Below are 26,458 nucleotides of genomic sequence, written 5' to 3' on the forward strand. Positions count from 1 at the left end.
CCGCCACCACCATACGCACATTTCACACCACAACCAATCACTGCTTGGAATGGCAGCACAGTGGCTCAGTGGTTAGCTTTGCTACATCACAGCGCCAGGGACCCGGATTGTGTGGAGTTTGCACATTCTCTTCGTGTCTGTTTGGGTTTCCTCTGGGTGCTCTGGTTTCCTAGGAGAAAGTGAGGACTGCAGATGCTGGAGATCAGAGCTGAAAAATGTGTTCGTGGAAAAGCACAGCAGGTCAGGCAGCATCAAAGGAGCAGGAGAATCGACGTTTCAGGCATAAGCCCTTCTTCAGGAAGCAGGCTAAGATAAAAGGTAGGGAGGAGGGACGTGGGGGAGGGCGTTGGGAATGCGATAGGTGGAAGGAGGTTAAGGTGAGGGTGATAGGCCGGAGAGGGGGTGGGGGCGGAGAGGTTGGGAAGAAGATTATAGGTCAAGAAGGCGGTGCTGTTGGGACTGAGATAAGGTGGGAGGAGGGGAAATGAGAAAGCTGGAGAAATCTGCATTCATCCCTTGTGGTTGGAGGGTTCCTAGGCGGAAGATGAGGTGCTCTTCCTCCAGGCATCGTGTTGCCATGGTCTGGCGATGGAGGAGGCCAAGGACCTGCATGTCCTTGGCGGAGAGGGAGGGGGAATTAAAGTGTTCAGCCACAGGGCGGTTGGGTTGGTTGGTGCAGGTTCCCAGAGGTGTTCTCGGAAACATTCCGCAAGTAGGTGGCCTGTCTCCCCAATGTATAGGAGGCCACATTGGGTGCAGCGGACGCAGTAAATGATGTGTGTGGAGGTGCAGGTGAATTTGTGACGGATATGGAAGGATCCTTTGGGGCCTTGGACGGAAGTGAGGGGGGGAGGTGTGGGCACAAGTTTTGCATTTCTTGCGGTTGCAGGGGAAGGTGCCGGGAGTGGAGGTTGGGTTGTTGGGGGGGTGTGGACCTGACGAGGGAGTCGTGGAGGGAGTGGTCTTTCTAGAATGCTGATAGGGGAGGGGAGGGAAATATATCCTTGGTGGTGGGGCTCCGGAACGCTGATAGGGGAGGGGAGGGAAATATCCTTGGTGGTGCTCTGGTTTCCTCCCACATTCCAAAGATGTATAGGTTAGGTGGATTGCCCAGTGTCCACAGACGTGCAGGCTGGGTGGATTACCCATGGGAAATGCACAGTTACAGGAACGAGGGAGCAGGATGGGTCTGGCTGGGATGCTCTTTGGAGGGTCTCTGTGGACTCAGTGGGCCGTATGGCCTGCTTCCACACTGCAGGGATTCTATGGAAAAGTTTCCCCTCACATCTCCAATGCCTCTTTGGTAAATTATCTTAAATCTTGAGCCCTCCCTTTCATGATCCTTCCACCAGTGGGAATGATGTGTAACCATCGACTGTGCCCAGATGCCCACGATTTTGAATACCTCTATCAAACTCCCTCTGCACCTCCTGTTGTCCAATGAAATCAGTCCCAATTTTCCCAATCTTTGTGAATGAACATTCACATCACTGGATCCATTCCTGTCAATCTTTTCTGCACTCTCTCTAATGAGTCCACATCCTTCCTAAGGGTGGCACCGAGAACTGGGCACACATGCTCCAGCTGAGGCTGACCTAATGTTTTATACAAGTTTATCATAATCTCCAGGTTCTTGTAATCAATTCTCCTCTGAAAGTTTTTTTTTAGTATTGACCTTTTATTTTATTTGAGCCATTCTTTACAATTTACAGTTGGAACTCTAGGACAATACAACACCTTTGCCTGTTAGTTTTTTGTAGGTAGCTGAATTTGTTTTGTGTGTGAGTGGCATGGTGGCCTAGTGGTCAGCACTGCTGCCTCACAGCACCAGGGACCCGGGTTCGATTCCAGCCTCGGGCGACTGTCTGTGTGGAGTTTGCACATTCTCCCCGTGTCTATGTGGGTTTCCTCCGGGTGCTCTGGTTTCCTCCCACAGACCAAAGATGTGCAGGTCGGGTGAACTGGCCATGGGAAATTGCCCCATGGTGTCCAGGGATCTGCATGCTAGTTAGATGAGCCATGGGAAATGCAGGGTTACAGGGATGGGGTGGGTCTGGATGGGATTGCTCTTCAGATGGTTGGTATGGAATGACATGCTTCCATACAATAGGCATCCTATGGATTGTTCTGTTGTGTCTTTTCCATGAGTCTTGTACCACCCAGTTTAACACATTCTCTCTCATCCACAATTTCTACTGGGGAAAACCAAGTCTTCAAGAATGACATCATGTACTGCGGTCAATATATGGTTTCATAGATGCTTCATTTGTTTTTAGTTCTACTTTTCCTGGTGGGTTTTGACAAAATCCTCCTCTATGTAATGAACACAACATGCTTACCTTTTTCTTAACCTTGCGCACTGGTCATACTTGGACCTAATGATAAGAGTTCACTTGGGGTCCTGGCACAAAGCTTTTCTTTCATTGCCAACTTCAATTTCCTTAGCAGTTGTAATGTTCAGCTCTCTTAATTAAGCCTTCAGGTCAGCATTCATTTCGATTGCCAGAAAAGTCTGGGAAATGCCAGACTCAGATTCAGCTGGTTTTCAGGCATTAGGCTTTGTGATTTTAGCACTGTAATGAAAATGGCCCATTTCTGGGCAATTTTTGATGAACTTTTTTCCCTACCCTTTGACAAAGTGTATTCTATATCAAAACAACTTGTGTGGGGAAAAGAATCTCCTCTTTAATTCTTTTGCAAATAATTTCAATTCTGCATCCTTTGATGTCGACCTTCCTCCCTAGCTATTCACTCAAAATTTCTCATATTTTAGATCACCTCTTCTAAATCTATCCTTAACTTTAGAATCATAGTGGTCTACAGCATAGATAAAGGCCCTTTGGCCCATCAAATCTACACGAGTCAAAAACTACAAATTAACTGGGCAGCATGGTGGCTCAGTGGTTAGCACTGCTACCTCACAGTGCCAGGGACCAGTTCAATTCCAGTCTGGGGGAACTAACTTTGTGCAGTTTGCACATTCTCCCAGTATCTGCGTGGGTTTCCTCCCGCAGTCTAAAGATGTGCAGATTAGGTGGACTGGCCATGATAGATTTGGCAAAGGTGAGGTCTGCAGATGCTGGAGAATCAGAGTCAAGATGAGTGTGGTGCTGGAAAAGCACAGCAGGTCAGGAAACATCTGAGGAGCAGGAAAATCGACATTTCGGGCAGGAGCCCTTCATCAGGAATTGTAATGAAGGGCTCCTGCCCGAAACGTCGATTTTCCTGCTCCTTAGATGCTGCCAACCTCTGTGCTTTTCCAGCACCACTCTAATCTTGGCCATGATAGATTGCCCATAGTGTTCAGGGATGTGTAGGTTAGGTGCATTAGCCATGAGAAATGCAGGGTTAGAAGGAGATGGGTCTGGGTGGGATGTTCTTCGGAGGATTAGTGTGGACTCATTGGGGCGAATGGCCTGTTTCCACACTGTTGAGATTCTATGCAACTGCTCTAATTCCATTTTCCAGAACTTGGCCCATAACCTTGCCTGCCTTAGCATTGCAAGTGCACATCTAAATACTTTACCAAATACTGAGGAGAACAGCCCAGCTTCTCCAATCTCTTCTTGTAACTGAAGTCCCATGTTCCTGATGCCACTTTAGCAAATACCATCTGCATCCACCTCAAGACCTCAACAGCCTTCCTGAGGTTCAGCCTCATTGTTATAGCTGTATCCATGAAACACTTACCTTAAGAAGAGGAGCTTGAGAGAAGCCCCATTGGCAACCTTTAAAACAGTGACTACATTAGAGATAGAGATTTGTGCATATCAGACAGTCTAAATTTCAGATCCAGAACGTAAAAGCACAGACAATAATAAAGCAAAGAAAGAATCAGAAGAAACACATTTATCCAGAGAGTGGTGCCACTCAGGCAAATGGTGTGTGGGAACTGTCAATGACATGGAATGGTTGAGGCAAGCAGCATAAATATATTTCAGAGTTAAAAATCACACAACACCAGGTTATAGTCCAATAGGTTTAATTGGAAGCACACGAGCTTTCGGAGAGACACTATCACTTGATGAAGGAGCGTCGCTCCGAAAGCTCGTGTGCTTCCAATTAAACCTATTGGACTATAATCTAGTGTTGTGTGACTTTTAACTTTGTACACTCCAGTCCAACACCGGCATCTCCATATCATGACTATATTTCAGAGGATATATTTAAGGGGAAACCTAGATAAATAAATGAGTGCGTGAAAGATAATAGAATATGCTGATTAGGAAAGATGAAGTAAACTGAGAGTTGGGACCCACTCCCGAGGAGCTCACACACTTGCACTCATTGGAGTTCAGAAAAATTAAGCTTGTAAACTTTTCAGGGTGTCTGGCAAGGTAGATGCAGAGAGCTTGTTTCCCCCTTGTCAGAAAGTCCAGGATCAGAGGATATAACCTCAGGCTCGGGGTTCACACATTTCAGAGATGAAGAGAAATTCCTTTTCTCAGAGGGGAGAGAATCCGTGGAATTCTTCAGGGGATGTTGAGGCTGGGTGTTAAATATATTAAAGGCCAAGAGATGGAATTTTAATCATTACAGAAATTAAGGGTTAATGAGGGGGATAAGGCAGGAAATTGGAGTTGAGGATTATCAGTTCAGCAACGAACTCTCTGAATGGTGGATCAGACTGGATGGGCCAAATGGACTCCTTCTGCCCCTATATCCTATGGGGCATTAAGACCAGTATAAAGCGACTGGACCAAATGGCCTGAGGTGTAAATTTCCAGTGATTTGGACCAGTAAGGTTCGGGTTTGCGTAAGGAGAATCTGAATCAAGGTTTTATCCCTCTGGGATCAATTTCAGAATCAAACTGATTTAAAATATGTGAATCTGAAGAAGTGTTGGTGGACTTTAAAACGTTAACACTGCTTTTCTCTCGACAATAGCTGCCAGGCTTCATAGTTTTTTGTGTTGCTGCCATTGAATATTGCAACCCGAGAGTCTAACTGAGGGACAATGAATGCACTTGTGATGTGATCCTAGAAAGGCCAGCTACTGGATGACAACCATCTCAAAGGAATTAACATCAAGGAGTATCAGGAATAAAAGTGACAAACTTAGAGCATGGATCAGTACCTGGTGCTATGATGTTGTGGCCATAACAGAGACATGGGTTTCCCAGGGGCAGGAATGGTTGCTAGATGTTCCAGGGTTTAGAGCATTTAAAAAGAAAAGGGAGGGGGGGATAAAGAGGAAGGGGTGTAGCACTACTAATCAGAGAGGGTATCACAGCTACAGAAGCTTCCATTGTCGAGGAAGATCTGCCTACCGAGTCAGTATGGGTGGAAATTAGGAACAGCAAGGGAGCAGTCACCTCATTCGGGGTTTACTACAGGCTCCCCAATAGCAGCAGGGAGATGGAAGAAAGCATAGGTCGGCAGATTTTGGAAAAGTGTGGACGTAGTAGGGTTGTTGTAATGGGTGACTTCAACTTTCCTAATATTGATTGGAACCTCCTTCAAGCAGAAGATTTGAATGGAGCTGTTTTTGTAAGGTGTGTTCAGGAGGGTTTCCTAACTCAGTACGTTGACAGGCCGACAAGGGGAGAGGCCATTCTAGACTTAGTGCTCGGAAACGAGCCGGGGCAGGTATCAGATCTTGTGGTGGGAGAGCATTTTGGTGATAGTGACCACAACTGCCTCACATTCTACATAGCTATGGAGAAGGAGAGGATTAGGCAAAATGGGAGGATATTTAATTGGGGAAGAGGAAACTATGATGCGATTAGACATGAGTTAGGAAGCATGGATTGGGAGCAATTATTCCATGGTAAAGGCACTATAGACATGTGGAGACTGTTTAAGGAACAGTTGTTGCAAGTGATGAATAAATATGCCCCTCTGAGACAGGCAAGAAGTGGTAAGATAAAGGAACCTTGGATAACGAGAGTGGTGGAGCTTCTCGTCAAAAGGAAGAAGGTAGCTTACATAAGGTGGAGGAAGCTAGGGTCAAGCTCAGCTCTAGAGGATTACAGGCAGGCGAGGAAGGAGCTCAAAAGTGGTCTGAGGAGAGCCAGGAGGGGGCACGAGAAAGGCTTGGCAGAACGGATTAGGGAGAACACAAAGGCACTTTACACTTATGTGAGGAATAAGAGAATGGTCAAAGAAAGAGTAGGGCCGATCAGGGATAGCATAGGGAATTTGTGTGTGGAGTCTGAGGAGGTAGGGGAAGCCCTAAATGAGTTTTTTGCTTCTGTCTTTACGAAAGAAATGAACTTTGTAGTGAATGAAACCTTTGAAGAGCAGGTGTGCATGCTGAAATGGATAGAGATAGAGGAAGCTGATGTGTTGAAAATTTTGTCAAACATTAAGATTGACAAGTCGCCAGGCCCGGACCAGATTTGTCCTCGGCTGCTTTGGGAAACGAGAAATGCAATTGCTTTGCCACTTGCGAAGATCTTTTCATCCTCGCTGTCCACTGGAGTCGTACCTGAGGACTGGAGAGAGGCAAATGTAATTCCTCTCTTCAAGAAAGGAAATAGGGAAATCCCCGGCAATTACAGACCAGTAAGTCTCACGTCTGTCGTCTGCAAGGTGTTAGAAAGGATTCTGAGAGATAGGATTTATGGCCATCTGGAAGAGCATGGCTTGATTAAATGCAGTCAACACGGCTTTGTGAGGGGCAGGTCATGCCTCACAAACCTTATCGGGTTCTTTGAGGATGTGACTAGACAAGTTGATGAGGGTCGAGCTGTGGATGTAGTGTATATGGACTTCAGCAAGGCATTTGATAAGGTTCCCCATGGTAGGCTCATTCGGAAGGTCAGGAGGAATGGGATTCAGGGGAACATAGCTGTCTGGATACAGAATTGGCTGGCCAACAGGAGACAGCGAGTGGAAGTAAAAGGAAAATATTCTGCCTGGAAGTCAGTGGTGAGTGGTGTTCCACAGGGCTCTGTCCTTGGGCCTCTACTGTTTGTAATTTTTATTAATGACTTGGATGAGGGGATTGAAGGATGGGTCAGCAAGTTTGCAGATGACACAAAGGTTGGAGGTGCCGTTGACAGTATAGAGGGCTGTTGTAGGCTGCAGCGGGACATTGACAGGATGCAGAGATGGGCTGAGAGGTGGCAGATGGAGTTCAACCTGGATAAATGCGAGGTGATGCATTTTGGAAGGTCGAATTTGAAAGCGGAGTACAGGATTAAGGATAGGATTCTTGGCAGTGTGGAGGAACAGAGGGATCTTGGTGTGCAGGTACATAGATCCCTTAAAATGGCCATCCAAGTGGACAGGTTTGTTAAGAAAGCATATGGTGTTTTGGCTTTCATTAACAGGGGGATTGAGTTTAAGAGTTCGTGAGATCTTGTTGCAGCTCTATAAAACTTTGGTCAGACCGCACTTGGAATACTGCGTCCAGTTCTGGTCGCCCTATTATAAGAAAGATGTGGATGCTTTGGAGAGGGTTTAGAGGAGGTTTACCAGGATGCTGCCTGGACTGGAGGGCTTATCTTATGAGCAGAGGTTGACTGAGCTCAGACTTTTTCATTGGAGAAACGGAGGAGGAGAGGGGACCTAATTGAGGTATACAAGATAATGAGAGGCATAGATAGAGTCGATAGCCAGAGACTATTTCCCAGGGCAGAAATAACACAAGGGGTCATAGTTTTAAGCTGGTTGGAGGAAAGTATAGAGGGGATGTCAGAGGTGGGTTCTTTACACAGAGAGTTGTGAAAGCATGGAATGCGTTGCCAGCAGCAGTTGTGGAGACAGGGTCATTGGGAACATTTAAGAGACTACTGGACATGCATATGGTCACAGAAATTTGAGGGTATATACATGAGGATCAGTGGTCAGCACAACATCGTGGGCTGAAGGGCCTGTTCTGTGCTGTACTGTTCTACGTTCTATGTTCTATGTTCTATCAACTCAAATTCAAGCCAATCGTTAAAATAGAAATCTTTCTTTGTGGTAGAGTTTATTGACAATTCAGTCTTATAGCTCTTTCCAAACACCAATTCCACCCATTTTTTTTTTGACTCTGCCCGGTCGTTCGTTTTCCTTCGCTGCCCAGTTAATTAATAAATCAATTAACACCAATTATCTGCTAATTGACTTTTTTTTTAGACAGTTAGGGATGGGCAGTGAATTTCTAGCCAGCAATTCCATGAAAGAATAAAGAGATCACCATGGAAACTCTCCTCCCAGCTCCAGGTATTAACACACCAGTACATGTTGTGGTGTTGTGTTAAATGTGCGGTTTTACCACTGGAAGAAATCCCTCTCTATCTCAATAGCCGAGTACTCCCACAAACAACATCACGTGGCTGTTGCTGCACATGCAAATCCCAACCTTTAACCCTTCTACTGCCACCAGCAGATATGAATCATGAACCTCATCTGGCTCCCTCTGCGGATGCTGCTTGACCCTGCTGAGTTGTTGTTAACATTTCTTGAACATTTTAAATTTCTTTTCTTAATCCTCCTATTAATTGTTGCATTGGAGTCAAGTCGCGACACCCATGGTTTTCATACAGTCCAGAATTTAAAGGGGATGTTATCGCTGCACAGGAGCCACAATCATATTAAATAGTGGGGCAGACTCAAGAGGCAGAATTGCCTACTCTTGTTTCTAGTGTCCATTCTGTCCATACGTTTAACCAGCAGCCTTTGCATCAGCAGATGTCTGTTGTACTGAGGCTTGACTATCGCGTAAACGAAGATTAATAGTTTAGAATGAGGGTAATGCAGAAGTTCAAAACTGCCATGTTTATCATGTCCCAGCCATCAGTGTGCGAAACAGCCAGTAAGTGACTTTGAACAAGCACTGCCCACTTGCCCTGACATTAACTGAGAGGTTGGTCAGTGAAAAAGAGCTAAAAGCAGGCCAGGCTGAGCTATTCTGCCACTTTTTGAGGTGGGCCTAAAATAATCCAAAGCCTGGTGCGATGGGTTGCCAAGAGGCAAAGATTGGGGCCTGGGAGGCCAAAGACCTGAGGCCTTCTCTGCCCACCTCACTAAACTTTGACCCAAAATTTAAGCTAAAATTTAGCTCAATCTAAGACTATGGATTCTTGGTGCTGACCTGATGACATCTGTTTCAATAATACAAAATCTCTCTCATCAGTAAATTAACAGTAAACTCTACACTTCCACCAAATCACATTTTAACACTTGGGCCAAACATCTCCTTTGTAAATAATGGCATGTAAATTGTATACCCTGATATTCCTTGGCAAAACAGTCAGCAGGATTATTGGCTGAAGGGATGGCAAAAGCATTAAAACTTAAGCGTGTCTCATCCAACCAATCACTTCCTCCTGCCCCTGTGCTGTTCAGGCTGAGATTAATCCACTGCGCTGATAATATCATGCTCCATGACCTTCAGGCATTAAATAGCCCTCATCTGCTGTTAGCAGGCTGGAAGCATTGTGAAACTTGACAGGATTTAGAAAAGATTTACAAGGATGTTGCCAGGGTTGGAGGGTTTGAGCTACAGAGAGAGGCTGGACAGGCTGGGGCTGTTTTCCTTGGAATGTCAGAGTCTGAGGGGTGACCTTACAGAGGTTTATGAAATCATGAGGGACTTGGATAGTGTAAATAGACAAGGTATTTTCTCTCAGGTTGGAGAGTCCAGAAAAGGATGGCATAGATTTAGGGTAAGAGGGGAAAAATTTAAAACGGACCTAAGGGGCAACGTTTTCACGCAAAAGGCAGTGCATGTATGGAACGAGCTGCCAGAGAAAGTGGTAGAAGCCGATACAATTACAACATTTAAAAGGCATCAGGATGAGTATATGAACAGGAAGGGTTTAGAGGGATATGGGCCAAGTGCTCGCAAATGGGACTAGATTAGGATATCTGGTTGTCATGGATGAGTTGGACTGAAAGTTCTGTTTCTGTGCTGTACATCTCTATGACTCTAAATTTTACATCAATGATAAATGGCTTGAGGCTTCTCATTCCTGGTGACTTAACTCCTGCCATCCATGATTCCCCTAACATCCTCCGAAGGGGCTTGAAGTAGAGACCTCAAACTATACATCAACCTCAGTGGTTTTCTGGTTGGCGTAGTGAAGTGAGACTGTGGGGTGAAATGTAACAAGGACAGAGAAGCCGAGTGGGTGGTCTTGTGTCCATTAAACTCTCAGTCTCCTTTAGGAGCTAAAACCTTGAAACTGATCACAAGTGTTATTGAACAGTAAGTAACCGGTTGACTCTGTGTCCTTGAGGGAAGAACTCCGACTCTCCTATTCCAGTTGAATATACTGTGATTAACTCATAATGATTTCAGGACAATTAGGGACGGGCAACATGTATAACCTTAGCAATGGCACCAACACATCAGAAATAAATAATACAAACCCAGCGATTTAGGCAGAATATGAATATTAAATGCTAAAGTACTTTTCTTATTCCAGCAGCATTTTCTTTTCAACCTTGTAAAATTCACCAGTAAATTATAACAAATAAGGAATTGCACTCTCACATGCCAAAGCTTGCTTCCTGTTTTTGGTTGACTTTCCCACAGACTTCAACTTCCAAAATACTCGCCCTGTCATTGAACAGGTGAAAATCAAACCGCTCTCTCCACTGAGGATTTGTGCATTTGTATAGAACCTTGGGAAGAGAAAATGGACAACATGTGAAGTGACGTTCAGATCTCGAGTGACTTCCAAGAGCAGAGGTCTGACGGCTAAGTTACTGGAGTTCATGCCACTTTCAGAAATGGGACAACTACAGTACTAGGTAACAGAGCCGTACTGCTAGTGGTTCCCGAGGACACAATCTGACAAATCAACACAAGCTGCAGTAAATGGTGCATTTTGGGTGCATGATGAGAGTTTCTACATCTCTCAATGACAATTTGCATTTATGTAGCACCTCCAACATGGTGAAACATTTGAAGCTGCTTTACAGGAAGGTTACCAAAGAGAATATGATACCAAGACAGATGTAGAGCTTTCAGGAAATTCTTATCACAGAGGTAGTTTACACAGAGAGAGAGAGAGAGAGAGAGAGAGAATGTGAGTGTGTGTGTGTGAGAGAGAGTGTGTGAGGGAGAGAATGTGAGTGTGTGTGTGTGAGAGAGAGTGTGTGAGGGAGAGTGTGTGTGTGTGTGTGTGAGGGAGAGTGTGTGTGTGTGTGTGTGTGTGTGTGTGTGTGTGTGTGTGTGTGTGAGAGAGAGAGAGAGAGACAATGTGAGTGTGTGTGAGACAGAGTGTGAGAGAGTGTGAGAGAGAGAGAGAGTGTGTGTGTGTGTGCGCGTGTGTTTGTGTGTGTGTGTGAGAGAGAATGTGTGTGTGAGAGAGTGAGAGAGAGTGTGTATGTGTGTGTGTGAGAGAGAGAAAATGTGAGAGAATGTGAGAAAGTGTGTGTGTGTGTGTGAGAGAGAGAGAGTGTGTGTGTGTGTGAGAGAATGTGAGAGAGAGTGAGTGAGACAGAGAGAGAAAAACAGAGAGTGAGTGAGTGCGTGAGTAAGTATGTGTGTGTGTGTATGAGTGAGTATGAGAGAGAGAGAGAGAGAGAGAGAAAAAATGTGAGTGTGTGTGAGAGAATGTGAGAGAGAGTGTGTGTGTGAGAGAGAGAGAGAGAGTGTGTGTGTGTGAGAGAGAGAGAGTGAGTGAGACAGAGAGAGAAAGACAGAGAGAGTGAGTGAGTGAGTGAGTGAGTGAGTGAGTGAGTGTGAGTGAGTAAGTATGTGTGTGTGTGTGTGTGTGTGTGAGTGTGTGTGAGTGAGTATGAGAGAGAGAGAGACAGACAGACAGACAGACAGAGACAGCGCCAGAATAAGAAGCTGCGGAAGAGAATTCCAGAGCTTGAGACCTCGAGCAATTGAAAACATGACCGCGAGTGGTAAAGCAACAAAAATCAACAATGCACAAAGGACCAAGGCTGGATGGGTGCAGGAGGCCTGGATGTGAATTCCGAGCTGGGATATGGAAAAGTTCTGAAAACCATTCTAACAATTTTCAAAATGCAGGGAGTATCTTTTGCAGATTGGGGTTGACATCAAAAATACCAAACATTTATTGATCTCTAGACATACGAATTCACCTGCTATTTAATAAAGTGTCTCAGATTCCAGAAACATACAATACACACAGAATGATACTAGGCTCGGAAAGTTGGCCAAATTTCTAATACTTTTCCAAAGAACTTGTACTCAAGAATCTGTACCTCTGTACCTAAGATGTGCCAATAGTGGCAATTTGCAAACTTTTCACTGTATGCATGTGAGGACGTGACGAGAAAAACTAAAAAAAACTGCGGATGCTGTAAACCAGAAACAAAAGCAGAAGCTGTTGGAAAAGCTCAGCAGGTCTGAAAGTATCTGAAGAGAAATCAGAGTTAACGTTTCAGGTCTGGTGACCCTTCCTCACAATAGAAAAGCTAATTCAATTCAATCTTAAAAATCACACAACACTAGGTTATAGTCCAACAGGTTTAATTGGAAAGCACTAGTTTTCGGAGCGCTGCACCTTCATCAGGTGGTTGTGGAGAATAATGTCGTAAGATACTTCACAACTACCTAATGAAGGAGCAACGCTACGAAAGCTCGTGCTTCCAAATAAACCCGTTGGACTATAACCTGGTGTTGTATGACTTTTAACTTCGTAAACCCCAGTCCAAGACCGGCACCTCCACATCATCACTTCAATCTGTTTTGATAATACAAAAGTCTCTCTCGTCAGTAAATTTACATGGATTTACTTTCCTGTTCTACACTTGCACAGAGTGACATCGTAACACTTGGGCCAAACCTCCCATTGTAATTAACAGCAAGTTAAAGACACACACTAATATGCACATGCAAACAGCAGGGTCAATGGATAAGGCTCAGTGCACTGTGGAGTTGTATTAATGCCGAACGTCATTAGGCAATTCACACAACACATGATTAACATCTCGTTACTTTTAAGGAGATGCTAGAGTTGCAGAGCAATTCTTTATTTAATTGAAGGCATAGCTCAGGTGTGACAGTAAACACCTTTTTTTTCCTGCTCCTCGGATGCTGCCTGACCTGCTGTGCTTTTTCAGTACCACACTAATCCAGACCCTTATACTAATATTGCTATTGAAATAACTCCACAGAGGCCAGTATCCCGTCACCCAGTCACCCATTTGTTTTAACCCGTGGAGAGCCCTTAACACTGATCCAACTCTCAGTGAGGAGAATCCCTGACCACTCCTGTTTATATCTGTCAGCCAGGGCTCCATGATTAATAGCCCCAATCAGGGAACTCATATTCCACCTGGCTGACCTCATCGCAATCATGTTCTTGCTAAATTCCCCTCTGGGCTCAGAAAGGGAACAACATGAGCTGCTCAATCTCTTTCCTGCATATTTAAGTTTGAAGACATTCCAAATTTTACCACACATTTTGTTCTGTCTGTCTCTCTGTCTCTCTCTTTTAATCCAATCATTCTTTCCATCACTATTTCACTTTATGTCTGATCTGACTTTAAAACACATAGACAATGACCAAGAGGAGGCCACTCAGTCCTTCAAGCTTGCTATGCCATTCAATGAGATTGTGACTGATCTGGTTTTAACCTCAACTCTACAGGGTCGCAAATCTCCAATAATCATTCATTCCCTTGGTGATGCAGAATCACATTCACCCTCTGTCTCCAATTTATTTTTGCTCTATTCTCAATCTTTAAATCACTTTGTTTAACAAAACCAAATAATGTTCCCATCCTTCACTGGGGTCCCAGATGCTATCACTGTGCATTTGCAGCACGTTACAAAGCACTTACATTCAACCTGAAGGGGACAAGCAGCAGCTGAACTCATGCCACATGACAGAAGATGTCCCACTCCAGTGAGATTTGGCCTATTAATTTGCAGCGCATGTTGGAGTACATTGGGCTCAGTCTGTGGAGAATTACTCAGAGGGCTGCCATCTTCCAACCCAGAGATTAAACCAAGTTCGAATGTCCCAGATCCCAAGATGAAGATGGGAGCTTCTCATTGTTGGCCAACACTGAACTCACAACCAAAACCAACAAACCAGCTTAAAATCCGACTCCAGGATGTGCAACAACAACAAAAGCAGAAATTGCTGGAAAAGCTCAGCAGATCTGGCAGCATCTGTGGAGAGAAATCAATGTCAGTGTTTCAGGTCAAGTGACCATTCCTCACAACTGATGGTTGCTCGATTTAGATGCAGAAGGTAAGAGTGGGGGGGGGGGGGGGGGGGGGGGGGGGGGGAGGAAGAGATAAGGAGTAAATGATCAGCAGACATAGAGCCCAAAGAGAGGGAAGAATAGCTGGACAGCCAATGACCTTGTTATCACACAGTCTGCTATTACCACCCATTGTTAGCCATTAACTGTCCCCATTAATAGTTATTCACCCTCCCAGCCAGGTCGTTATCCACTCCTTTGTCTTTTCAACTGTTCTTTTCTCTCTTTGGGCTAGATTCCCAGTTATCCTTTCCTCCTGACCTCCTCCCGCCACCCTATTTTCATATAAACTGGGATTTTCCGAGCTAGCTAATGTTTCCGAGCAATATTAACTCTGAGTTCTCTTCACAGATCCTGTTGGCTCTGCTGAGCAATTTGTTTTTGTTTCTGATTTGTAGCATCCACAGTTCTTTCGGGTTTTATTTAATCCACAATCTGCAATATTGCTGAGCAGAAATCGGACGGCCAATTTCCCCAACAAAAAAAAACGCGACACTTCAAAAGCAATATGTTTTGGGTCATCCCAAGAACATATGGCTGGGTGCTATATAAATGTAGTAATGTTCCTTGTTGCTTACCTTACTTTTGTACTTCTCCTCTCCCAGCCTGAATTTGACATAGCATCCTTCTGCTGCATCTTCTCTGAACCCTTTTCCTTCAAACAGAGTGATGGTGACAATGCTATCCCACAACTGGCTTTTCCGAAGGGTATCAGACAGGCGGATATTCTGGATGAGGCTAGTCTTTTCCACCAAACCACAGGCACGGAGACATGCAGAAGACAGAGCGATGGTAACTTCAAAGTCATGACTCATATCAGTCAACAACAACTTCACTGTCATCGGTTTAATCATTTAAATCACACAAGCAAACAGCTTTTGGTTACATGTGGGATAGAAAATAAGACTGTCTATTTTTAAAGACATCCTGGAAAAGTATTACACATAAGGGATGAAGAATGGACTGATGCCAGAGGAATCCAATGAACAAATAGTTCAGGTATTTATTCAAGTGCAGAGGCATTTAGTTGGGAGTTGAGCAAGGAGGCAGAAACAGCTAAAAAACTGAAATTGCAAATGGGTTACAAACTCAGAAGTCACTCAACACCAGCTTATAGTCCAACAGGTTTATTCACAATGACAAGCTTTCAGAGCGCTGCCCCTTCATCAGGTGCAAGCTTGTGATTTTAAATAAACCTGTTGGACTATAACCTGATGTTGGAGTGACTTTCGACTTTGTCCAGCCCAGTCCAACAGCAGCAGCTCCACATCAGGGTTAAAAAGGGTGTAGGCCCATTCCTAAACATGAAAATGTCAGAGGATTATCATCTCTGCGCAACATTGAGAGCGCTGATGGGGAAGATATTTCGAAGATTCCTAACACGTGGATTCACATTTCCATTTTAACAATAACTATTTTTATCAAAGTTTATCCAGTTTCTGAGATCCAACTAAACATCTGCAGGAACATCTGTCACAGAACGAAAACCAAGTAAATTTGGCAAATGTAACATTCTGTTCTGACTCAGCTTGTATACTACAAGACGGAGCCCAATATGACCAAAACGTTCATTTCCAAGTGTGACAGATTTTCTGAGGAAAGGTCACTAGACCCGAAACATTAACTCTGATTTCGGTCCACAGAAGCTACCAGACCTGCTGAGCTTTTTCAGCAATTTCTGCTTTTGTTTCTGATTTGCAGCATCCACAGCTTTTTCGGTTTTGATTTCTTTTCCCTTTGGATATCTAGGATATTTTTCTGAGGAGACGCCATCATTTTCCATTTCCCTCACAACAGTTCTTTTTTTTCCCATTCTCTCCTCAATGCCACACTTCCCCTCAGTTCAAAAGGCAGATATCCATTTATCCCAACATCTTTGGGTGACCAATCAGCACAGTTTATTGACTCATTCCAACAAGCCTTGGAATGGGCCCTCTCTTGTCTCTATTGCAAACAGCCCACTATGTCTGGGATACTAAAGGCTAATTGCAGCAACAAATCCATGTTCAAATCACTCGCACGATTAACATGGTATCACCCACCTCTCCTCCCCCTAAGTTGTTTTGGAGCTTTCCCAAAAGTTTTTTTTTCTGGAATTAGATCAAAACACTCCCTCCAACACCCCTCACTCATGATCTAAAATCAGACATCAGAAACAAATCTTGCTAATGTACCATTAAATGTCACCCATGCTCTCTTCACTTATCACACAGGTCAAACGGTGAATGTGAATGATGCAAGAAAATTCTAGATTCATCTAATGGTTACAGCACAAGAGGCCATCCTGCCTCTCAGTAAGATAACTCAGCTAGTTCCACCAACCCTGTGAATGTTTTCACTTCACTCTGTCAGTTATCGCAATCCCCTTTGAAAAGCCATGATTGATTAGATTCCCTACAGTATGGAAACAGGGACTTCGGCCCAACATGTCCACACCGACCCTCCGACGAGAACCCTCCCAGACCCATTCTCCCTGACTAATGCACCTAACCCAGTTAAAAATAACTCAACACCAAATTATAGTCCAACAGGTTTAATTGGAAACACTAGCTTTCAGAGCACCGCTCCTTCATCAGGTGGTTGATGAAGGAGCAGTGCTTCGAAAGCTAGTGCTTCCAATTAAACCTGGTGTTGTGTGATTTTTTAACTTTGTACACCCCAGTTAAACACTGGTATGTCCAAAGCATGGCACCTAACACTATGGACAATTTCCCATGGCCAGGTCACCTGACCTGCACATCTTTGGATTGTGGGAGGAAACCCACACAGACACAGGGAGAGTGTGCAAACTCCACACAGACAGTTGCCAGAGGCAGGAATCGAACTCAACTCCCTGGTATTGTGAGGCAGCAGTGCTAACCATTGAGCCACCATGCTGCCCACAATTGAAGCTGCCTCCACTCCACTCTCGCCAACGCACTCCACACACACTGTGTAAAAACACTTCCTCACAACTGCTTTTTTTGTTGCCAATCACCTTCAGTCAGTGCGTCCGGTCTTTAACCCTTCAGTCATCGAGAACAGCTTCTCTCTTGCTCGACGTCCAGACTGCTCGTAATCTGAATCATTGTTGTCAAATCTTCTCTCAATCTCCAGCTTTTCCCATCTATCCTCATCCATGGAAACATTCTTACAAACCTATTCAACACACTCCCTAATGCCCTCACGCCCTTCCGTAAACATGACGCCCAGAATTGGACACAATACTGCAGCTTCGTCCCAATCAGTGTTCGATAAATGGTAATAGTCATAGAGTAATGCAGCATGGAAACACACCCTTCGGGCCAACTGGTCCACACTGACCGTGTTTTCAAACAAAATTAGTCCCACCTCCCAGCACTTGGCCCACATCCGTCTAAACCTTTCCTATTCACGTGCTTATCCAAATGCCTTTTGAAGGTTGAACTGTGCCTGTGTACACCACTTCCTCTGGCAGTTCATTCCACACAAACCACCCTCTGTGTTAAAAAAAAAATGCCCCGCATGTCCTTTCAAAATCTTTATCCTCAACTTAAAAGCACGCCCCTTTATCTTGAAATCCCCCACGATGGGGAAAAGGTCATTGTAACTTCCTTGTTTTTGTACTCTATGCTTTCATTTAGAAAGTGCCATGATTCCGTTTACACTCGGATTTAATTTAACAGATTTGTTACGGCGGTTCGAGCGTTCGGCCCATCATGGCTGCACCAGCTCATTAAATGAGCATCAACCTCCTGTACCAATCTCTTGCCAATTCCCCAAACTTTAGCACATTATTTTTCTCCAAATAACTATTCAATGCCCATTTGAATGCCTCAATTGAACCTGCCTCCACCCCACCTTCACATAGTGCATTCCACACCCCGAACTTCTCGCTGAGTGAAAACATTTTTCCTCACTTCACCCTTGATTTAAATCTAGACCACCACACCCCACCCCCTCATTCTTGCTCTTTTTATGATCAGGAACAGTTCCACCCTATCTTCTCTATCCAACCTTTTAAACCATAACTTTTAAAACCTTAAATCAGATCTCCTCTCAGCCTCCTTCTCTCCAAAAGTAGCCCCAACTACTTCGATCTGTCCTCATAGCTGACGTTCCTCACCGCTTCTGTTCTCTCCCCAGTGAGTTCCCACAAGGCAGTGTCCACAGCAGTACTCCAGCTGAGGTCTAACCAGTGTCGTATACCTAACCTCCCACTTTCAACAACAAAAGTGTGTATTTATGTGAGGGACTCCCTCTGCTCCTATCCTATAATCAAAATAGGGCAGGGCGATGGCCTAGTGGTAATATCACTAGATTATTGACCAAAGTAATGTACTGGGGATCTGGATTCGAATCCTGCCATGGCAGATAGTGGAATTTGAATCGAATAAAAATCTGGAATTAAAAGTCTAAATGATGACCATGAACCCATAGCCCACTTTTGTAAAATCGATCTGGTTCACTATGTCTTTTAGGGAGGGAAGCTGCCATCCTTTAGATCAGAGTGGTGCTGGAAAAGCACAGCAGGTCAGGCAGCATCCGAGGAGCAGGAAAATCGACGTTTCGGGCAAAGGCCAGTCATCTATTCCTAATGAAGGGCCTTTGCCCGAAATGTCGATTTTCCTGCTCCTCGGATGCTGCCTGACCTGCTGTGCTTTTCCAGCACCACTCTGATCTAAACTCTGGTTTCCAGCATCTGCAGTCCTCACTTTCGCCAAACTACCATCTTTACCTGGTCTGGCCTAAATGTGACTCCAGACCCACAGCGATTTGGTTAATCCCTGTAAGCAATTAGAGTTGAAGAAGTACAATAATGACTCATTTTCAACGTCACTTTATATTCCTATTTTTGTACCTATGATTCTGTACGAGGTACCTTTGTACCTAAGATGGAGCCGGGAGTGGCGACATTGTAAACATTACAGTCAAAACGTGTGGTGCTGGGAAAGGCAGGCCGCATCCAAGGAGCAGGAGAGTCGACGTTTCAAGCATAAGTTCTTCATCAGGACATCGTCACATTCCTGACGAAATGCACAAAGCTCGACTCTCCTGGTCCTTCGATGCTGCCTGACCAGCTGTGCTTTTTCAGCACCCACACTTTTTGATGCTAATCTCCAGCATCTGCAGTCCTCACTTTCTCTGACATTGTAAACATTTCATTGTACTCAGGTACTCTGGTATTTGAGTACAGTGGCAATAAAACCTAATCTAAATCTAATCAATGCTGGCCTAGCTAGCCGAGGCTTCACTCCATGACGGAATAAACAAAACCCTCAATGTCTTATACCTGACCTCTCACTTCCAACAATTTGGATATGAATACCCAGAGGGTCCCTATCCAATCACTGTCACACCAGTCTTAATGGGAGCTTTCTCTGTGTGAATGGAGTGCTGAACACCCCACATTATTCAAGTGACTGCAATTTGGACGTATCCTGGGCCACAAAGCCTTTTGGACTTCCTGAGGTAACGGGAGGCGTGATATAAAAAGAAAGGCAGTGTTTACAGCGAAGGCCGTGGGCTGTTCTTAGGGTCAAACTTCAAAGGGCAGGGGCTGAACCCTCCAGTGTAGGAGAACACTTGTGGATTTATACTTTTGTGAGGGGGGGGGGGGGGGGGGGGGGGGGGAATAACTTTTCAAAGAGGATCAAAGGTATCCTGCTGATGCCTGGCATCTGCTGAAGATGGATAGCAGTGCTTATTTTTCTCTGAAATATGTCAAAAGAAATCTGCAGCCTGGTATGTCTAACTTTTAAATCGAATGTTTATCTTGGAAGTGACTTCTATCTGGTCAATTCATGAGACTGCTCCCCTCAGCCCTTCGAGACTCGTGAAAATGGATTCCAAAGTTAGCCATTAAAGGGCCAAGGGTGGGTGTGGGGGGTTGGTAGAAGATGAAGATTGCTTCCATATGGCTGAACAGTATGAGAGTGGGGGGGGGGTGGCGGGGATTGCAGGCAGAGAGAGCTGGAGTTAGCCTCCACACCGGCTAGATCTATTGACAGCCTCTTTATAACGTTCTCACATCTGGTCTATTGCTGCTGATGCTGGGAAATGTCGACATACTCTCATCGCTGAGAGAGACGACACTGCCCTCCCCCACTCTCTTCCCTCCCGTCGCCTCCTCTCTTTCCCTCCCTGCGCCCTTCCCACCCCCTCCTCCCTCCCAGGACACTTTGAAGATCTCAGAGCTGCACTCTCAGGGCTCAAGCCTTGAAGCTCACGTCTAAAATAACTTGAAAAACACCAGAGAGCAATTCAAGCCTCTGCAAGTAAGGCAAAAGCAATATTTGCCCAAGGAATGATAGTTTCCAGTGTCTTTTGATATTCAGAAGGCCAGCAGCTTGTATCTATGTTTGAAGAGGCACAGGTGACAATTTAAATGGCAATGACCTCATTTAGCAGGGCCCCGAGAAACCGTCATTACAATTTCAATCGAAGTTAGTCAACAGGTCTTCAGGGGTCTGGTATGTTATAAAACAGGGCAGCATTCCGACTGCTTCAACGCCAGATCCTTAGAGGTAACTCTAAAGTTTATGTTGTCATTCACATCATATAATTACATTCAGATTCCTTGATAAAATAATTTGCTTTGCACTTTATATTCCTCTCCCATTCCCTGCTGTCGGTGGAAGGTTAACCATGTTTGTTTTCAGAAACTCTCCTGATGTAAACATTTGCAAAGTAACTACTTGAGTAAATTTCTTGAAAATGCAGGGGAAATAAAATGTTCCGAAGAAACTTGCTCCCATAGTTTTCAAGAAGCAGTATTCCCTCAGTCAGACCTAATACAAAGGATATTGATTATGGAGGAGGCTATTAATGCATTTTTAAAGCATCAACAGAATCAGGCTTTTTATTTATCCTCAATGTAAAACTCTCAGCAACTTTCTTTGGAATTTTAGTCCAGCTTGGGTATTTATTTAGATTCCCTACAGTGTGGAAACACGCCCTTCGGCCCAACCAGTCCACACCGACCATCCGAAGAATAACCCACCCAGACCCATTCCCCTCTGACTAATCCACCTAGCACTACGGGCAATTTAGCATGGCCAATTCACCTGACCTGTACATCTTTGGACTGTGGGAGGAAACCGGAGCAAACCCACGCAGACACGGGGAGAACGTGCAAACTCCACACAGACAGTCGCCCGGGGCTGGAATTGAACCTGGGACCCTGGTGTTGTGAGGCAGCAGTGCTAACCACTGGGCCACCGTGCTGCCCAGTATTGTAGCCTTGTTTGCATTGGGAATGGATGCACCATTTGGGCAGCTATCAAGCGAAGTGATGCGTTCAAGCTTCACAGAAAGCAGCCAGTAGCAACGTCACTCGGGTGTTCAGCACCTTCCAAAGGCAAAATGCTTCTAAGTTCTCGTGAGAACCCACTGCACATCCAAAGCCGTGGTTGAATGTCAGCACACTCCATCCTGGTGTGTACACAAGCACAGATCCCTTCAATTACACTGTAACTCCAAAGCTAACATTTTTTTAGCCACAGATTAATTTGCGAGGAAAGTCGGAACTTGGCCCCAATTTATTTGCCTGTTCCCAAATTTGCCAGGCTCTGCCACCCCAAATCCTAAGACCAATATCGCAAATGCTAAGCCCTTGTCAATGTTTATTGACTAGAGTCTATCTACTTGAGTCTAGACCACTTAAATACACAAATACCTGACTAATATTGCTTGGAGTGGGCTAACATGCCACGCTGTGCTAATTTTAGCAGCGTTTTTCTAACCTGCTGATATCTGCGCTGCTCTCCAACTTCCTCTGATGCACGTTAAGTGCTGGAATATCCAAAAGTTGGAAATATATCCAGGAACAATTGACAGCTAAAAACCCTTCACTGCGTAAAAGAGACAAGCCTCCCTCCTGCAATTCCCTTCCAACTTTCGAACATTTAAGAAAAAGCTGACAAGACTGTATATTTCATTTTAATGCATGTGAACAGTTCCAAAGTAGAATATTTGGGGCAAAATTCACATTTGGGAACTATATCTTGTACGTTATATTAATTAAGGACAGGAGCAGTATGTAGTAATCTTTTAGGTAAAATGAAGGGCTTTTGCCCGAAACGTCGATTTCGCTGCTCCTTGGATGCTGCCTGAACTGCTGTGCTCTTCCAGCACCACTAATCCAAAATGTAGTAATCTTTTAGACATGCCTTCGTTAACATAATCATGTATTTGTCATCGATAAAGCTTTATTAAAATAGAGAATTACAAAAGGAAGGAATGAAGGAGCTGTCAGACATAATGGAACTAACATGGATTTTGTTAAAAATCATTATTAATCTCTGTTAGCTGAAAAGCAAACTCTCAATGAATAAGTGGCTCAGGTCACTGAATGCTGGTTGAATACTGCCCTCTAGTGATCACTGACCCAGGACTGAATGACCAAAGCACAGCAGCATTCTAGGTCAGACTGCGAAGGTCGAAGGACAGAAATATTCTAATGAATGGTGGGGTTGGGGAAAGGTTCGGTTTAGCTCTGCTGGCTAGACAGCTAGTGTACAGATCAGGCTAACAGCAGCAGCACAGGGTTCAAGCCCCACTCTTGCTGAAATACCATCAGCCACTGCCTCCATACTCCAACTGAAGCCAAACAAAATCTATAAAATAATCACAAAGGACTAATCTCAGGGCAGTAAACTGAAGGAAACGTGGAAGCTTTTGAGTTGCAAGTGAAAATAAATTAAAAGGAATCAAAACAATCGGCTCCAAAGTGACACAAACAAAAATGAAAGATATTGGGACCAAAAGAGAAGCTGCTTAAAATTAAGTAGGAAATAGCCACCAGCCTCTCGCTTGTGTTTTTGCTAACACCAGATCACATGTCACACTGCCCTCATCAATCAGCCTCTCACTGTAGATATTTCTAATCAATCTGTTCAGAAATGTTTTGTCATATGTCTGGAACAGGTGGGACTTGAACCTGTACTTCCTAGCTCATAGGTAGGGACACTACCACTGCACCACAAGATCTCTCAGTCAAGCCCCACTATATGACGTGCAGCAGGCTCTACGACCTCTCTCTGCAGTCACATACCAACTCCCTCACGTCTCTTTCAGCTTCTGAATTCCTCTCTCCCGCATAAACCAAGCAGAACTGGCTGGGGAGAACACTCAGCAGGTCTGGCAGCATCTGCGGAGAAAAGAGAACTGCTCCAGTGTTCTGAAGTAGGGTCACCGAACCTCCACAATTCTCTCCACCTGATGCTACCAGACCTGCTCAGATTTTCCAGCAATTTGTCTTCCAACAATCCACCGTTCTTTGGCCTTTAGCCAATTTAACAAGTTTCTATTCTAACTCACAACTGACCGGCCACTCTTCCTGTCTTGGTGCCTGCTCCAACATTAATGCGTATACAAGGCAGAGAATACAGGGATGCAGCGTGGGTGCAGGTATTTTGATACGGCCAGGGACCCACTCTTGAGCGACTGCCTGTATGCAGTTTGCACTTTCTCCCCGTTGTCTGTGTGGGTTTCCTCCCACAGTCCGAAGATGTGCAGGTCGGGTGAACTCGCCACGCTAAATTTCTCAAGGCATCCAGGGATGTGCAGGCTAGGTGGGTTAGCCATGAGAAATGCAGGGTTACAGGGATAGGGGAGGGGGATGGGGATGGAGATGGGGGAATGTTGCTCGGAGTGTCGGTGTGAACACGATGGCCCGAGTGGCCTGCTTCCACACTGTAGGGATTCTGTAAAAAAAAAAATTGGAGAGGTCTGTGTGGAGTACAAACCCCGGCAGAGACATGCGAGTCGAGAGCGTGGTGCTGGAGAAGCAGAGCAGGTCAGGCAGCGTCCGAGGAGCAGGAGAGTCAATGTTTCGAGCATAAGCTCTTCATCAGGCAGAAACATGTTGAGTGAACCACTTGTTTTTGTACTTTCCAATCTCCTCCAGCCCCACCTACCAGTCCATTCTTTCGAGCCGACAGTCAGTTCTGAACTTCTGCCTGTCCTCAATTTTCAGCTGAAAAGACCTTTATCCTTCAACCCTTTGCCCTCGCTATTTCTCTCCCACCTCTCCAACCAGCTGCTTAGTCATATCTCCAAACCCCTAGTGCACACCATGGAATTTTTCTCTGTGTTTACACACACCGTACACTGACATTTCAAAAGCGTTTAGCACAGCAGGACCAATAACAGGTTGAGCCACAGAATGTGAAAGCCAGTGAATGACGCACTGGACTGGGCTGGCTGCAGATTGGTAATCCAGTATTGATCAAAGAAGTTGGAATTGTTCCACCTTACTGCACAGGGGAAGGTGGTAGCGTCATTGAAGTAGTAATAGAGAGGCCCAAGCTAACTCCTTGAGACTGTGGGCACAAATCCCACTCAAATCATTTTTGCAAAGGAGGAGAGGCTCAAGGGGCCAAAGGGCCTACTCGGGATCCTATTTCTTGCGGTCGTACGATGGTCTAATTAATCACACAAGGGCTATAACACAGGAGCCGGCCTCTCGGCCCATCATCAATGGAGCATCATTACCTAGTGCCAATCTGCTTTCTCCCCCATAGCCATGTGCATTCGTTGTATCCAAATAACCATCTAATGCCCTTCGTTTGAACATGTCTCATCACACCTCCAGACGGCACATTCCATCCCCAAAGGACTCATGAGTGAAAAAAGATTTCCTTACTTCACCCTTGCTTCTTTTGCAGGTCGCTTCAAATCTAAATTTAAACATGGAGTTGAAAACCGGCCTGAGTATTGATGATCAAGGCAGTGTCCTGAATTGTTCACTGGTGTCCTTTAGGGAAGAAAACCTTACCCAGTCTGGTCTACCTGTGACTCCAGACCCAAAGTGGCTGACTCGTAGATGCCCTCTGGAATGGCTTAGCAGGTCATTCACTTCAAGGGCAATGAAGAACGAGCAACAAATGTTAACAACATCCACATGACCCCATGAAATGAAAAATAAAATGGGCGGGAAGATTTGTGAGACATATTTGCCTGACCTCCAGTTACCAACACTGCTACTATTGGAAACAGTCCTGCCTTACTTGGAGATTCCCTACACCGACCCTGGAAGAGTAACCGACTCAGACCCATTTCTCTCTGACTAATGCACTTAGCACTATGAGAAAGTTAGGACTGCAGATGCTGGAGATCAGAGCTGAAAATGTGTTGCTGGAAAAGCGCAGCAGGTCAGGCAGCATCCAAGGAGCAGGATAATCGACGTTTCGGGTTTCCTGAAGAAGGCCTTGTGCCCGAAACATCGATTCTCCTGCTCCTTGGATGCTGCCTGACCTGCTGCGCTTTTCCAGCATCACATTTTTCAGCACTTAGCTCTATGGACAATTCACCTGACCTGCACATCTTTGGACTGTGGAAGGAAACCGGAGCACCCGGAGGAAACCTACGCAGACACGGGGAGAATGCAAACTCCATACAGATAGTCGCCCGAGGCGGGAATCAAACTCAAGTCCCCTGATGCTGTGAGGCCGCAGTGCTAACCACTGAGGCACCGTGCCACCCCAAATACTACTGAAGCATTTCATTACCCTCTGTTGAATCTACCTTCACCTTCTCTGTTCTAAGGCAAACAATGCCAGCTTCTCCTGTCTTGATGCCTAATCTGCTTCTGGCCATCTTTCCAAAAGTATGATCCAGAGAATGGAACATATTACTCCAATCGAGGCATAATCAGTAACTTGTAAATGCTTCAGCAAAACTTCCAAACTTTTACTGAACTCAGTATTTCTATTTACACAGCTGAGGGAACCAGAGTGCCTGTTAAAACATTTATAATGTACATTTATATCAAATTTTTATTCAAAAGGTAACAGGGTCAAACAGCTTCAGGAGAAACATGGGATCAGTTAAGTATCAAGTGAAACTATTATCTTGTTCTTTTTGATGATGATTCCCTGGAAACAGGCCCTTCGGCCCAACCAGCCCACACTGACCCTCCAAGGAGTAACCTACCCACCCACATTTCCCTCTGACTAGTATACCTAACGCTATGAGTAACTTAGCTTGGCCAATTCACCTGACCTGCACATCTTTGGACTGTGGACGGAAACCGGAGCACCCGGAGGAAACCCACACAGACACAGGAAGAATGTGCAAACTCCACACAGACAGTCGCCCAAGGCTGGAATCGAACCTGGGACCCTTATGCTGTGAGGCAGCAGTGCTAACCACTGAGCCACCGTGCCACACCATTAATCTACACAAATCTCAATATACCCACAGTGCACTTTCAGAATCATAAAATTCCTACCATGTAGAAGCAGGCTATTAGATTAGATTAGGTTGCCTACAGTGTGGAAACAGGCCCTTCAGCCCAACAAGTCCACACCAACCCTCCGAAGAGTGACCCACCCAGATCCGTTCCCCATGTTTACACCTAACT

The 26,458-nt window shown here is 45.0% G+C and overlaps 1 protein-coding gene and 1 pseudogene across 9 annotated transcripts in view; both read right to left on the reverse strand.

Annotated features, from left to right (window-relative positions):
• LOC122541051 (multiple C2 and transmembrane domain-containing protein 2-like) overlaps window positions 1-26,458 on the reverse strand; it is a 487,119-nt gene that overhangs the window by 213,897 nt on the left and 246,764 nt on the right. For all 9 annotated transcript variants that reach the window (XR_006309501.2, XM_087981162.1, XM_087981161.1 and 6 more), the window contains 2 exons: window positions 14,712-14,876; window positions 10,430-10,560 (listed from right to left, as the gene is read on the reverse strand). Coding sequence is in view for 8 of the 9 variants with exons in the window: in XM_087981162.1 (XP_087837288.1) it covers window positions 10,430-10,560; window positions 14,712-14,876 (296 nt within the window). In the remaining variant the exon portion in view is untranslated. The remainder of the gene's footprint in view (window positions 1-10,429; window positions 10,561-14,711; window positions 14,877-26,458) is intronic.
• LOC148138643 (small ribosomal subunit protein eS7 pseudogene) lies at window positions 1,721-2,593 on the reverse strand (annotated as a pseudogene).

The sequence above is a fragment of the Chiloscyllium plagiosum genome, unplaced genomic scaffold, assembly GCF_037043375.1.
Source record: "Chiloscyllium plagiosum isolate Xiang-an unplaced genomic scaffold, Cpla_swu_hap1 HiC_scaffold_39, whole genome shotgun sequence".
Lineage (NCBI taxonomy): Eukaryota > Metazoa > Chordata > Chondrichthyes > Orectolobiformes > Hemiscylliidae > Chiloscyllium > Chiloscyllium plagiosum.